The sequence below is a fragment of the Apis cerana genome, linkage group LG1, assembly GCF_029169275.1.
Source record: "Apis cerana isolate GH-2021 linkage group LG1, AcerK_1.0, whole genome shotgun sequence".
NCBI lineage: Eukaryota > Metazoa > Arthropoda > Insecta > Hymenoptera > Apidae > Apis > Apis cerana.
In genome coordinates, this window is record NC_083852.1 from 11456452 (window position 1) to 11469126 (window position 12675).

A 12675-nucleotide genomic window follows, 5' to 3' on the forward strand; every position below is an offset into this window, starting at 1 on the left:
TTTAATTTCCATTTTTCTTTATAATTTCGATACCGATGCATATTTTAAACCCTCGTCCAAACCACGTAGAACAAGATCGACCTTTTCAGGGGTGGCATTAACTCCTAGCAATCCAATTCGTAAAACTTTTCCAACAGTTGGGCCCAAACCTCTGCTAATTTCAACCTTGTATCTAAAAAAAAAAAATCACACTATATAACGGATAATCACAAAAAATTTAAAATTAAACAAAAAACATATGACATAAAGGCTTTAATATAAAATAATATATATTATTCCATAAATGATAAATGATAAATTATTCTACAATCGGCAATTCATTATCCCCAAAGATATCAATAAAGAAACAATCGCTTCGGAACAATCTATCTTGTAATTCGATATTCTTTTGCTGATATTTTTTCTTTTTTATATTTTTTTGTTTTTTATTTTTATGTGTTTATTGTTGTTATTATGTTAATATGACTGATCATTTTCATTTTATATAGTGTTTTGTTGTTCACTTTATAATTGATTGTTATTAAGTACTTCACTTTTTAAGTCAAAACAAATTAAAGTAATTTCATTATAACTTGAAAAAGAGACTTACTTTTCCATAGCTCGTTGAATAACAATTTTATCATCAACACCAGGTGGCAATTGCACAGATATAACTGTAGATAATTGATATTGTGGAATTTTTACGTAAGATTGAAGACCTCGTAATTCAAGACCTTTTCTTAATCTGACAGCTGCGACAGCATGTCTGTTCCATAATGCTTGAAGACCCTCTTCTGCGATTTCCGCCAATGCTTCACGAAGACCATAAAGAAGTGTAGCACTCATAGTGTGATGATATACACGATCCTCATTTCCAAAACATTTCCAATAATTTCCAAGAATTATAAGATCCCAATAAAACGAGAAGGGTTTTGTTTTTCTTTCAAACAATTTCTTTCTAACAAAAATCATAAAATTGTTATAAGTTCTTATCATTTTACTAATAAAATTTTGTGAAATGTGAATAAATTACTAATAATGAAAAATAAATATTAAGATAAGAGCAAAACGTTAGAGGTTATACATTAATAATCGACATATGAATAATCGACAAATAATTTAAAAATTATATAGAAGAAAAGAAAAAAAAATGAATATAGATTTCTTCCTTGATACATTATGCATGACTGGAAATAACAAATTCGAAATCTATCAGAGTATCGTATCAAATAAGAATTTATTAACGATTCACAGTTATGAATCACAGAACTATCGAATAAATCATGCTAATCATTCTGATGATTTGATTTAATTGATATTCTATACCTTTTTTCACATTTATATAATACAAAAGGTTGCGGTTAAAAAGAAAGAAAGAAAACCACAATGTGATTACGTACTCTGCTCGCGGACTAAACGAAATAGGTGCGAGTCCTGGAGGGGCACCAATGGCTTTTTGGCTGCCCGCGTAAGCTGCATCGATATCCCAAGAATCCATAAAGAATGGCTCACCACACAATGATGCAACCACATCAACGATAAGCAAAGCATTGTATCTGAAACAATTTTTATCTTTTTATCAATCTGTAATAAACAATTGATTTTATAATATAAATTATAAAATATTTATTTAATTTTATCTTTAATGTTTTATAAAATATTTTATTATATCAATTTGATAAATATATTTGTAATAATTTTTCTTTGAAAAAATTTTGTAATTTTGTTTCAAAAGTGATTTTGAATTATATCTGTTTACAGAGATTTTCTAAATAGAAATTAACAATTAAAAAATTAAATTCATATTTTATAAACAAATATTCAGTTGATAATAATAATAATATTTATAATAATAATAAAGAAATTTAAGAACATACTTATGTATAAGTTCACCAAAACCTTCTAATGGTTGTTTCACACCTGTGGAAGATTCAGCTTGGACCATGAAGACCACGACTGGTCTATGCTGTTCTAAAGCAATTTCTAATTCTTTCAATGTGATTCCTTTATTGTATTCCGTTTCTACTAATTTTACCTATATTTTAAAATTTGTATATAATTTATATAATAATTTAAATCATGATATATTTTATTATTTTGAATTTTATCGTTTTTTAAAATTTATTCTTGCATACATTTGCACCAAGTCGATTGGCCATGCAAGTTGCTCGTTGACTCCAAATTCCGCCCTTGACAATGAGTACAGTTTCACCAGGTTCAACTAAATTTGTTAAACAAGCCTCCATACCTCCATGACCTGATGCACTTAGTGCCAAAGTGAGTCTATTATTTGTTTGAAAGATATATTGAAGACCTTTCTTAACTTCGTCCATTAACTATGAATAAAAACTATGAATATTAACTGATAATTATCATTCTATTTTTATTCTTTAATACCGTTATTTAAGTGAAGAAAATAAAATAACTACCATACAAAATTCTGGATGAAGATGCCCAAGAATTTGATTCTGTAGAGATTGAAGAACTCGTTTCGAACAATTAGTCGGTCCAGGACTCATTAAAGTTTTTATCGGCAATTGTAATTTGGTTCGAAGTATTTGAGGCGGTTCCTTATGAACTGCCAATTTGTTCCATTTATAATTCATATTAGTTGGATTTTAATTATTCTAAAAATTAGAAAAAAAATAATACATAAATAATTTTTAAATTTCTAATAATTTATAAATAATTATTAAATTTGTTTAAAATTTTTAAAATAACAAATAATTCTGATTAATGTAATAATTCTGCACCAATAATAAATTATCATTAATAATATAAGAATATTATTTTCAATTATTTCATCTGAATAAAATGTTTATTATATTATTATTTATAGAAAATACTCATATTTCTTTTTTTTTTTGTTTTGATTTAATATATTATTTTCAAAAATACATTTTAATATTATTAAATATTCAATATGTTATGAAAGAAAATTATGTAACACATTTTATCTCAAAAGATATATTTTTTTCACTTTTTATCAAAAAGTAATATTATTATATATATTATTATAATATATTATAATAATATTTAAATTATAAAATATTATGCAAATCTATCACTTACAATTTGCACGCCAGTCTTATTAAGATTTCCAGTTGATAATTGAACCAGTGCTGTGTACAGAAGTTTCTTTATGACTAAAGTGTTTTCTATTTAGATATAACTTACCACAGTTACAGTAAACTTGTGAAATCATAAAATACATTAGACTTCGATAAGCCGGGATAATTTTATGTAACAAATCAGTGATGAAAGAAACATTTCTTTAATGATATCGTGACGTGATACTTGTCGTTTGACACAAGAAATTTTCATTAATTAATTATGCAAAGATCATACAATTATTGTTTCAATTATTCGAATGTTACAAGTATTATGTAGACAAGTAGTTATTAATTTATATTAGAAGCAATATTAAATAAGAGAAAATAGATAATGAACAAGACATTTCAAGATTTATGAAATTACTAATTGTGACTGAATTGACATGAGAACACAAAGAAATCTTTTCATTGAAAGACGAAAATAGCTTAATACGTTATTGCGATTTGATAACCTCTTGAATATTATCGTAATTTACATAAATAAGTAAATTATTAATTGTTAATATGAATAAGAAATATTGGAACTACATTTTTTCATGAATTAATCATAAAATATTATTTGGTTTATAATTATGATGAAAATAATTTCTTTTATATATATTCTTGATTGATATTTGCATTTAGCTCATAACCTCACGAACTTTTAATAGCATTTCTTTTACTAGAAAATATAGACAGAAAATATTATTATATTAATATTAATACTAATAATCAAGAAAAAATTTTTAAATATTTTTTTTATCTTGTAAATTTTTTTTAAATTTTTAAAAATTATACAATAGTAATTATAAATACTAATTATAAGATTATGGTTATAATATTATGATATTATATATAATAAATGATATGTTGGAAATACAACATAAATACAAAATAGATATATATCATATTTTTACAAGGATACAAATTCTGAGAAATAAGAATATAAATATTGTTATCATGTTATCATATTAAAAATATAATTATTTTTCATTTTCAAGGTCTATGTATATATGATTTCTATTATTATGCTTCTTTATTATCAACGTTAAGTAATACATATTTAAAGAAGAAACAAATTTTCTGTTACTTGAACAAACCAATGAAAATGCAAATTCATCGAGAGTCAAGTTTGGTTACTTGACATTGTCTTCTCCTCCCACCATATTCTACCTAGCTCCCACCCACTTATCTTCTTTTTATCTCTCCATCTCTCATATTTCTCCAAGCATCACGTTTTCTTATTTTGTTCGTTACTTTCTACTTCTTCTCTCTGTTTTTCCTTTATTGGAGTTTCAATATTAAATTGTTAGTAATAAATACTTCTTCATGAACGTAAAATTGACTGAAATGATTGCAAAATTGAGAAGAAAAGACTAAGTGGTAAGAAGAGAATATAATAAATTTCCATCGGTACTTCAAAGCACTGTGATTGGTTTTTCGTTCGTGAGCGACCGAAGAGCAAACGCGCACGAATATGTGTGCGTCCATAAGTTAGCCTGTGTTCGTGATGGGTTCGAGTCTGGTGGTAACCGGACTACAGCATTCATACACGAACGAGAGATCGTGCGTGACTGGTCGGTCGGTTTATAGCGGAGAGTGTGCGGTCGCGTCCGCGTGTACGTGCTTCTTAACCTGGTCGTACATGTGCCAAGATTAGCGTGTATTGGGCGGGCGTGCACGTGCGCTACTGCAGCCGTATCTGTCTGTGTGCCACGCTCCCGGGCCAGGAGACAACGAAACAATGGAACGTCGTCGTCTCAAGTCCGAATAGCGAGGTGAGCGGGTGGATCGTACTTGGTTTGCTTGGTCGTTTGGCTCATACATCCATGGAACTGTGCATGAACGGGTACCGGGGATTTCTGAAGACGGTTTTCAGACTCACAGCTTCGAGAACCGCTTGCTCGTGACTGCCCCCTGGCGTACTTGTTTCTCAGTAGAGGCCAGACCGCGATCAAGGAGGAACGCTTTGTGTGTTGGGTTAGAGAGATTTGTAAAACGAAGAAATGTGTATTCACGCTGCAAATATTCGTTAACGCAAGTGTTTACTATTGTGTTTTGTTAAAAATTTTTTTATAAAAATTTCATCCATCACGATTCTAACATCTAATGATTTCAAGAAGGGTGTTTCTAAAGCGTGCGTGAGAACATCGATCGATACTGGATCATGGTAGCCAAGGAAACGCACGAATCTCCCAGAGCAAGGGTATATATATCTTTCCCTTAAGCAGTGTTTATCGCATGAAACAACGAATTTTATTATAAATCAATATTATTTGTTAATTTTCATTTCTCGAGAAAATATTGTAATACGCGCCTCAGATCGTTCTAATTGTCGACTCGTTTTCATCGATGCGGTGGTTGAAGTGCTCATTGAAAATTTGTCTTGATAGATGACTCTCTATTTATACAAAGTCATGAAGTGTATCAGTGTTCGTGATTTAAAAAATCTGTGCAATTGATGCGTTTCATTCGATTTGTGTCGTCGCCTCGTATTCTTTCGCTCCTTTCATCTTGAATTCCCTTTAGCCATCCTGTACCTATCTTCGCTTTGCAATCTTCTCTTTCTGTTTTTGTCTCTATCTCCGTTTAACTCTCTTTGTCGCTCTTTTCTCTGCTCCATTCCTCAGTCGACCAGTCTCTCAAGGGGGCGTGCTTGGCCACATTCAACAATGAGCGAACGCAAAACTATCTAAGCACGAGGCGCGAACGAATGGTTCCCTGTGTTTTCTGCCTGTGTGTGGCCTAATCTTTGCTTCGTGAGTGTGTTTACGTTGTGAAACAGTCGTCGGATCTTTTTTTTGAATTTCAAATGGATTCACAACGGCCAATTACTTAACGAGATGAGGATTGACTTTTAAGCATACCTCTTCTCCGAACGGCAAGTATATTGATGTTATTATGTTATTATTCTTATTTTACTTTATTTCAAGTAGAGTCTAGTTCTTTCGCATCATGTTGTTTCCAGTATGTGAAATCATCACTATCTATTAAGCGGTCTAATCGTTTCAATTAACAGTTTAAACGAACGGTTTTATCATCATTAAAAAAGATTATCAAGCTAAAAAAAATATTCTAATAAATTCTTCATTAATTCTGTTATGATATTAAATTATTAAATTATTTATTTGATTGATTGATATTTCTTTCAAATAAATTTTTTCAATATATAGATCATATCACGATATGTATATCAATTTTGATTCATAATCATTGAACCTATAGTATCATTTTCCTATTTCGAAATATCATTACTTATTTTGTATGATAAATCGTGCGAAATGTTACAAGCTATGATCGTGATTATTGAGAGAAATTAATATATGGTTTTTTTTAATATAATCTTTAAATAATACTAGAAAATAATTGATTGATATAAAACCAAGTAATTGAGTGCGAACAGTTATCCAAAAACCAGATCTAAACACATTAGACACGCTTTGACTTCGAAAAGCTTCTCTTTCAGCTTTCATTATAGATGAAACGAAATAGAATCGTCATCGTGACGCGTAAAAAGCTTTTCTACAGTAAAATTTTAGAATTCTTTGACTAACTATGACATGGAAATCATTACACTTGCGATCAAGTATTTTCAGTATCACATTGAAATTCTCATTGATGATTCTTCATTTATATCATTTTGGATTTATTGAACCCTATCTAAAAATACCGCAATATATATATATATATATATATATATTCATGACGAGACATCGGAAATATTTCAATATAAGGGATTATGTTTTATCGATAATATTATCAATATATCAAAATATAAAATGCAAAATGAAAAATATATGAAATATATTTATGATATATTATGCAGTATTTTTTATAATATATGTTATATATATGTTAATATATTCTATATATTATATTATACGTATAACATATTATATACATATTTTTATAAAACTTATTTGTAAACAATCTGTGTGTAGAAATTCTCATAGTTTATATAAAAAAATTTAAATGAACTTTTGAAATTTCAAATATATAATATATTATTTGATATGTTATTGTTCAATTTACAAAACACTCTATGATGTAATTATTTTAATATAATTATTTTAATCTATTTAAATATTCTATTATTTGTTTTTATATCGAAGAATTTAGTAAACAATACGAGTAAATTGATAATAATAGTGAATAGGAATAGGGAATATTGAATGAAAATATTAATATTACAGACTTAATATCGTGACTACGCGTAAACTTTATCGCAAATATTTACAAGATAGGATTCCATTCTTCTGTCGATTCTTATCAAAAGAATAAATTCAAGATCGCGGTTTATAATGTAAGGAAACAATAACTGTTTAAAGTTCTTGAAAGTCACAAGAGCAACTGTATAGACTACGTAATTAAAGCAAATATAATAATTTATTAAATTGATCAACAAAACGGATGTGGCGAATTTTTTTATAGAATTATTACATCATCATAATTTTTATTATAAAGGAAATGTTTGAAGAAATATTTTCATATAATTTAACATTTCCGTTAAATTTGACATAAAAAAAATTAACCTAAATATTCAAATAAGCGTTATATTTGACATTGTAGTCGACATTGTACTGGTCAATGTAGTGAAATATTTTTATTACTCTGTTATATATTCATGTATTTAAATCTAGCAGATTTATACAAATTTTGTATTAAAAGATGAATATTCAATATATATTTGAATATGTTTCCAATTAATCACATTATCATAACGAAAGTCAATAAATATGCACAATATCGATTCATTCGCGTTTAATGAACGAGTTAAAAATATGAAAACGGGAAAAAAGCAATATATAACTACCAGAGAAAAATATTTCAAGGTCTTGCTGTATAGCAATATACTGTTACCTACTATTTTCTTATTTTATGCATGCATATAATTTGCCATTTCAATATCAGTAATTTCGACATGCTTAATTGAAAAACATTATAAATTTAACCAAATCATTTTAATAGATAATTATTGATTATATTAAATAGGTATTATAATAAATAGAAATTAATTATTTATTATATGAGATATATTGTCTATGCTTCTTTATTTTGATATATTGCCTATTGCTTCTTTATTTTGATCTCTTCATTCTTATATATATGTATATTTTATTATTTGAATATATTTCGCTTAATATATATTTGTTATACATTTCTCAAGAAAAATTTAATTCTAAAAATTTTATGATTGTTATATTTTTTTTATTTATTTCATTTTTTGTATATATTCATATGAAATATTAAAATAAATAAAGGGTTTGACTTTTTTTTAATTGTATTATCAATAATCATAAAATTTAAATATGATCATTTTTGGTAGATAATTCTCATTTAGATGCATATATATATATATATATATATATATCAAGTAAGATAAATTTATTAAAGAAAGTTTATATTTCTTGGCAAGTATTATTTATATTTTCTTGAATATGGATTTTCACTGTCTTCTTGAAATCACCATTAATATTTGATAATTTCGAATATTATTTTTTATTCTTTATATTTTTATAATATAATAAATGTTATATCCATATTTCTTCAAATTGATTATCATGATGTATCATTCTTCGTGATAAACGAACTAATTTCTCTCATTATTGTAAGATGTAAAGAATACATGTATGTGAATATTGCAAATAACAACACGTTTATCTTGTTAGCTAAATCTCACACCCAGCAAACATTATTGCACGTCTTTGCGTGTGTTAACGTTACTAACGTAAATTATATACTGTGTTTTGAATCTCAATCGTCGAGTGCTTACAGCGCATCACGTCCCACACCTGTCTTCTTTTTTTTTTTCTCTCTCTTTACAGGAGATATTGTATACGATCTTATCCAACATTTACCATGAGATTGTTTCTTCCTTTAATTTCGTCCCTCGTCTAGATGGCGTGCACGAATCCGTTTACGAAGAAACTTCTTGAATATCTCTTAAAAATTTTTTCCATTTCTTATGCAAATATTCAAAACTTTCGCTCACGAAGAAGAGAGACTGAGCATTAAAATTTCTTTTTTAAATTGTAAATGCTTTTAGTTTTTATTTTCATTTTTATCTCATTTGTATTAAATGTAAGATTAAATTTTTTCTTCTAAATGGAAAATTTTTAGAAATATTTAGATGATTTTATTCGCAAAAAGCATTATTATTCAGTTATATATTTTCCATTGAAAATTGTTTTGAAAATCACACATCTGCTCGTTGCATACTTTTATGAATTATTTTTTAAAAAACAGATGTGTAATAGATCAATATAATAAATTTGAATTTTTTTATGATATTATATTTTGTTTTTGTTTGCAAACAAATTAAATATTCATAAAATTCGTAAAAAGACGATTCAGCACAAAATCAAGATGCAAGATAAATAGAGAGTATTTATATAATGTTATGTGTATTTGTACAATATTATGAGGTTATGTTTGTGGCTATAGGTTTTAAAAGATATTTAATTTATTATTGGCATCGTTAAATAATTATAATAGTTTTGAATTCGTTATTTAATTTCAGAATATTCAAATATATTTTAAAACTTAATTTGAATTAATAGAATAAGGATAAAGATATTGATACATTTTTTTTTCTTTAACCTTCAACTATTACATTGAGGTTATGTTTATAGTTATACGTATAAATTTCACGTGAAAAGATTAAATATGTATATACTTAACGTTTATCGTTAGATTATAGACAACTACAATAGTTTTGATTTTTAAGTTATTTGATTCTGGAATATTAAAGATATATTTTAAATTTTAATTTTAAAAGATGAAGTGGGAAGTCATAAGTGAGTCAATCTATCGATCTATGACGCCTACATGCATTTTGATAATTTTTAAGTATTTTATAGAAGAGAAAATTTTAAAGAATTTATTTCTATATATATATAATTGGTGATCGATAGTTTAGTTTTCGAAATATTTGTTTATTTGTACTTCTGTAACTTCTGCGAATTCAATGAAAGAATGTATCAAATTTTGTTTAGTAATTTATCTGTTTTGAAAGTTTAATTTCCAAGAATAATATCAATGAATGCAGACAAAAATTTGAATATTAAAATGTTTTATATATATATACACTATTTTATATTTAATGATTAATATTACACAATCTTAATCAAAATAAAAAAAATAAATATACATATGGAATAAGAAATATAAACATAGCATCTAAAAGTTTAAAATTATTTTTCGATTATATTTAATATTACTAATTTTCTTCTTAATCCATAATTACAATTGATAATTATATTAAATAATAATAATCAAAATTAATTTTATTTACATTACTTATTTTGTAGCAAAATTGTTGAATTAATAAAATTTTAATTTAATTTTTTTTTTAAATTAGTAGGTTTTATGAAACATATTAGTAATTACACTCGATCCAATTCAGCAATTCGTTTACTACAAATTATATAACGATATAATTGTATATAACGATAGCCGATATGGTTTTTACAGAAATGTCGAAAAACAATGAAAAAGAAGCGCATTAATTAGCCAATAATCGGAACGATGCATCATGGCTTCGTCTTTAGGGGGACCAGGAATGGCGTCGGGTGTTCCGACACCGCGAAGAGTCAACCTGGAGTTTCCACCACCTCCACCTTATCCACCGCCTCACAGTCAGGTATAATTTGCGGTATGCAATGTTATATATTGCAACGTTTCTGAACCAATTCAATTTTTAATGAGTTATGAAATATTCTCACGCACAAATATGCATAATTTTATTTCATTATATAATAATAATATATATTATATTAATTATAGCATATTATAATATAAAGTATATAGTCCAGACATATGATCAATATTAGATATATATATATATACATATATATATATATATTCGGATAGATTGATTTCTAAGAATTGGCAGACGTTATTTGTCTGCTATTTTTCCTATCATATTTGTGTTAGAAATAATAGTGAAAAATATGTAATGTAAATGAGACAGGTATAATGTATAGAATGTAATAAGTATATGAATATAATAAATATGAAATCATTATATTTTTTAATTTTTATTGTTAAATATTGATGTTTAAAACATCAAATTGTGAAATTTCAATCAATTATTAACCAATTTTATTATACTGAAATAAGGTATTTTAATTAAGGTTTTTTTATCCTAAATAACTCTTATATTCAAATATTACTGTATATATATTATTATGATTTTGATTTTTAAAAATTTTATATCATAAACGTTTGGATCATTACAAAATAATATAAAAAAAAATATATGGGTCACATGATAAAAAGGTTGAGAAATGTTGATTTATAAATTATGTCATAATTTTGCATCTTTTTAGCTATTGCCTTGAATTAAAGTTATAGAAAAAAAGTTACAGAAAAAAAATATATTTATACATATATTTAATTTTATATTATGCATATAATTATAAAGAATCTCAAGAGTATTTTATTATTTATTTTACAACACTATAATTGTCCATAAAAATTATAAGTAACATTTATATATAATACTATTTCATCATCCGTTACAAATTAGTCATACATATATTACATATCATATATATATATTATGTCATATATACAGAATCATATAATATATCATATTATATGTAATATAATATAATATATCTAGATGATTATGCTCAATGAATTCTAAATATATATTTATTTTTATTAAATATTTCATTAATCGACCGATTAATAAAAAACCAAATAAAAATATTTGAATTGATAAATAAATAATTAGACAACATTCTTTTAATATTAATATTTCAAATTTATTTAAATTTATTCATATTTAAAGTTAAAAAAAATTAATAAAAATATAAATGTAAATATATAATGTAAATAATTTTACTTTACAAAGTTTGATTTATCTCTGTGAAAAATATTTTGCATATACAATATTTAATATTACACAATCTAATGTAATGTAATAATATAAATAATTAATAAATAATTATATATTGTATAAATAATTTTAACAATTAAAAATCATTAAAAATATATTTCAAAAATTATATTTTTTAATATTATAATTTATTATTATAAAGGTATTTTACTAATTATTTATAACATTAATTGTAACTATTTTTAAAAATAAAATTATGATTAAATAAAAATTATAATAACATTCATAAAAAGATTCCACAATATTTTAGTTAAAAATTAAAAATTTTATTTTTCAAAAATATATTCTCATAATTTCAATTAATTATTATTATTATTATTATTATTATTATTTACACTATTGTTATTTATGAATTAATTATTATTTTTTATTTTTTCAGATGGCCTGCACTGGATTAGTGGATCCTGGTCCTGTGGCGTCCGCAATGACGAATCCAACTCACCAGCATCCCCTTCAGGATTATTCGTATGCTTACTTCGAACCTGGTCCGAGTCGGCTGCACGGCACATATCCGGCGGAAGTGGGCCTGAATCGTGTACAGCAGCAGCAACAACAACAAGTGCGTCCGGATTCATTCAAAAGGCATACATACATGACACGATACGGCACGGAGGAGAATATTTACGAGGAGATATCGGAAATCAAGTGAGAAATTTATCATAAAAAGATAATTATTCGAAAATAATGCCTCTCGTTATA

General features: G+C 25.7%; 2 protein-coding genes across 11 annotated transcripts in view; one reads left to right on the plus strand and one right to left on the minus strand.

Annotated features, from left to right (window-relative positions):
* Nucleotides 1–11: 11 nt before the first annotated feature.
* On the minus strand, nt 12–4038 carry LOC108001596 (alanine--glyoxylate aminotransferase). 2 transcript variants are annotated; one of them, XM_062072793.1, is made up of 7 exons: nt 3052–4038; nt 2409–2606; nt 2115–2315; nt 1857–2014; nt 1380–1535; nt 590–937; nt 12–172 (listed from the first exon to the last, which is right to left on the minus strand). In XM_062072793.1, exons 2-7 carry the CDS (start codon nt 2583–2585, stop codon nt 19–21), a joined length of 1194 nt encoding a protein of 397 aa, XP_061928777.1. In that variant the 5' UTR covers nt 2586–2606; nt 3052–4038; the 3' UTR covers nt 12–18. The 2 variants fall into 2 exon arrangements, with proteins under 2 accessions (XP_061928777.1, XP_028524380.1); XM_028668579.2 differs by lacking the exon at nt 3052–4038 and having other exon boundaries at nt 2115–2328; nt 2409–2548.
* A 668-nt stretch (nt 4039–4706) lies between these two features.
* Nucleotides 4707–12675, plus strand: part of LOC108001636 (rho guanine nucleotide exchange factor 10) — a 40342-nt gene continuing 32373 nt past the window's right edge. For 2 of the 9 annotated variants that reach the window (XM_062072677.1, XM_062072697.1), the window contains exons 1-3: nt 4707–4849; nt 10545–10713; nt 12356–12621. In XM_062072677.1, coding sequence (XP_061928661.1) covers nt 10606–10713; nt 12356–12621 — 374 coding nt within the window. In that variant the 5' untranslated portion in view covers nt 4707–4849; nt 10545–10605. Of the gene's footprint in view, nt 4850–5135; nt 5953–10544; nt 10726–12355; nt 12622–12675 lie in introns of those variants that run through there. The other 7 variants (XM_062072709.1, XM_062072686.1, XM_062072689.1 and 4 more) reach the window with 7 other exon arrangements.

What these genes read in the sequence shown, in the direction of transcription:
- LOC108001596 (XM_062072793.1), bottom strand. Translation starts at nt 2,585, where the DNA reads ATGAATTATAAATGGAACAAATTGGCAGTTCATAAGGAACCGCCTCAA. An exon ending in CCAATCGACTTGGTGCAAAT is followed by an intron (nt 2,015 to 2,114) that starts GTATGCAAGAAT and finishes TTTAAAATATAG; the next exon opens with GTAAAATTAGTAGAAACGGA. An exon ending in ATTCAACGAGCTATGGAAAA is followed by an intron (nt 173 to 589) that starts GTAAGTCTCTTT and finishes TTTTTTTTTTAG; the next exon opens with ATACAAGGTTGAAATTAGCA.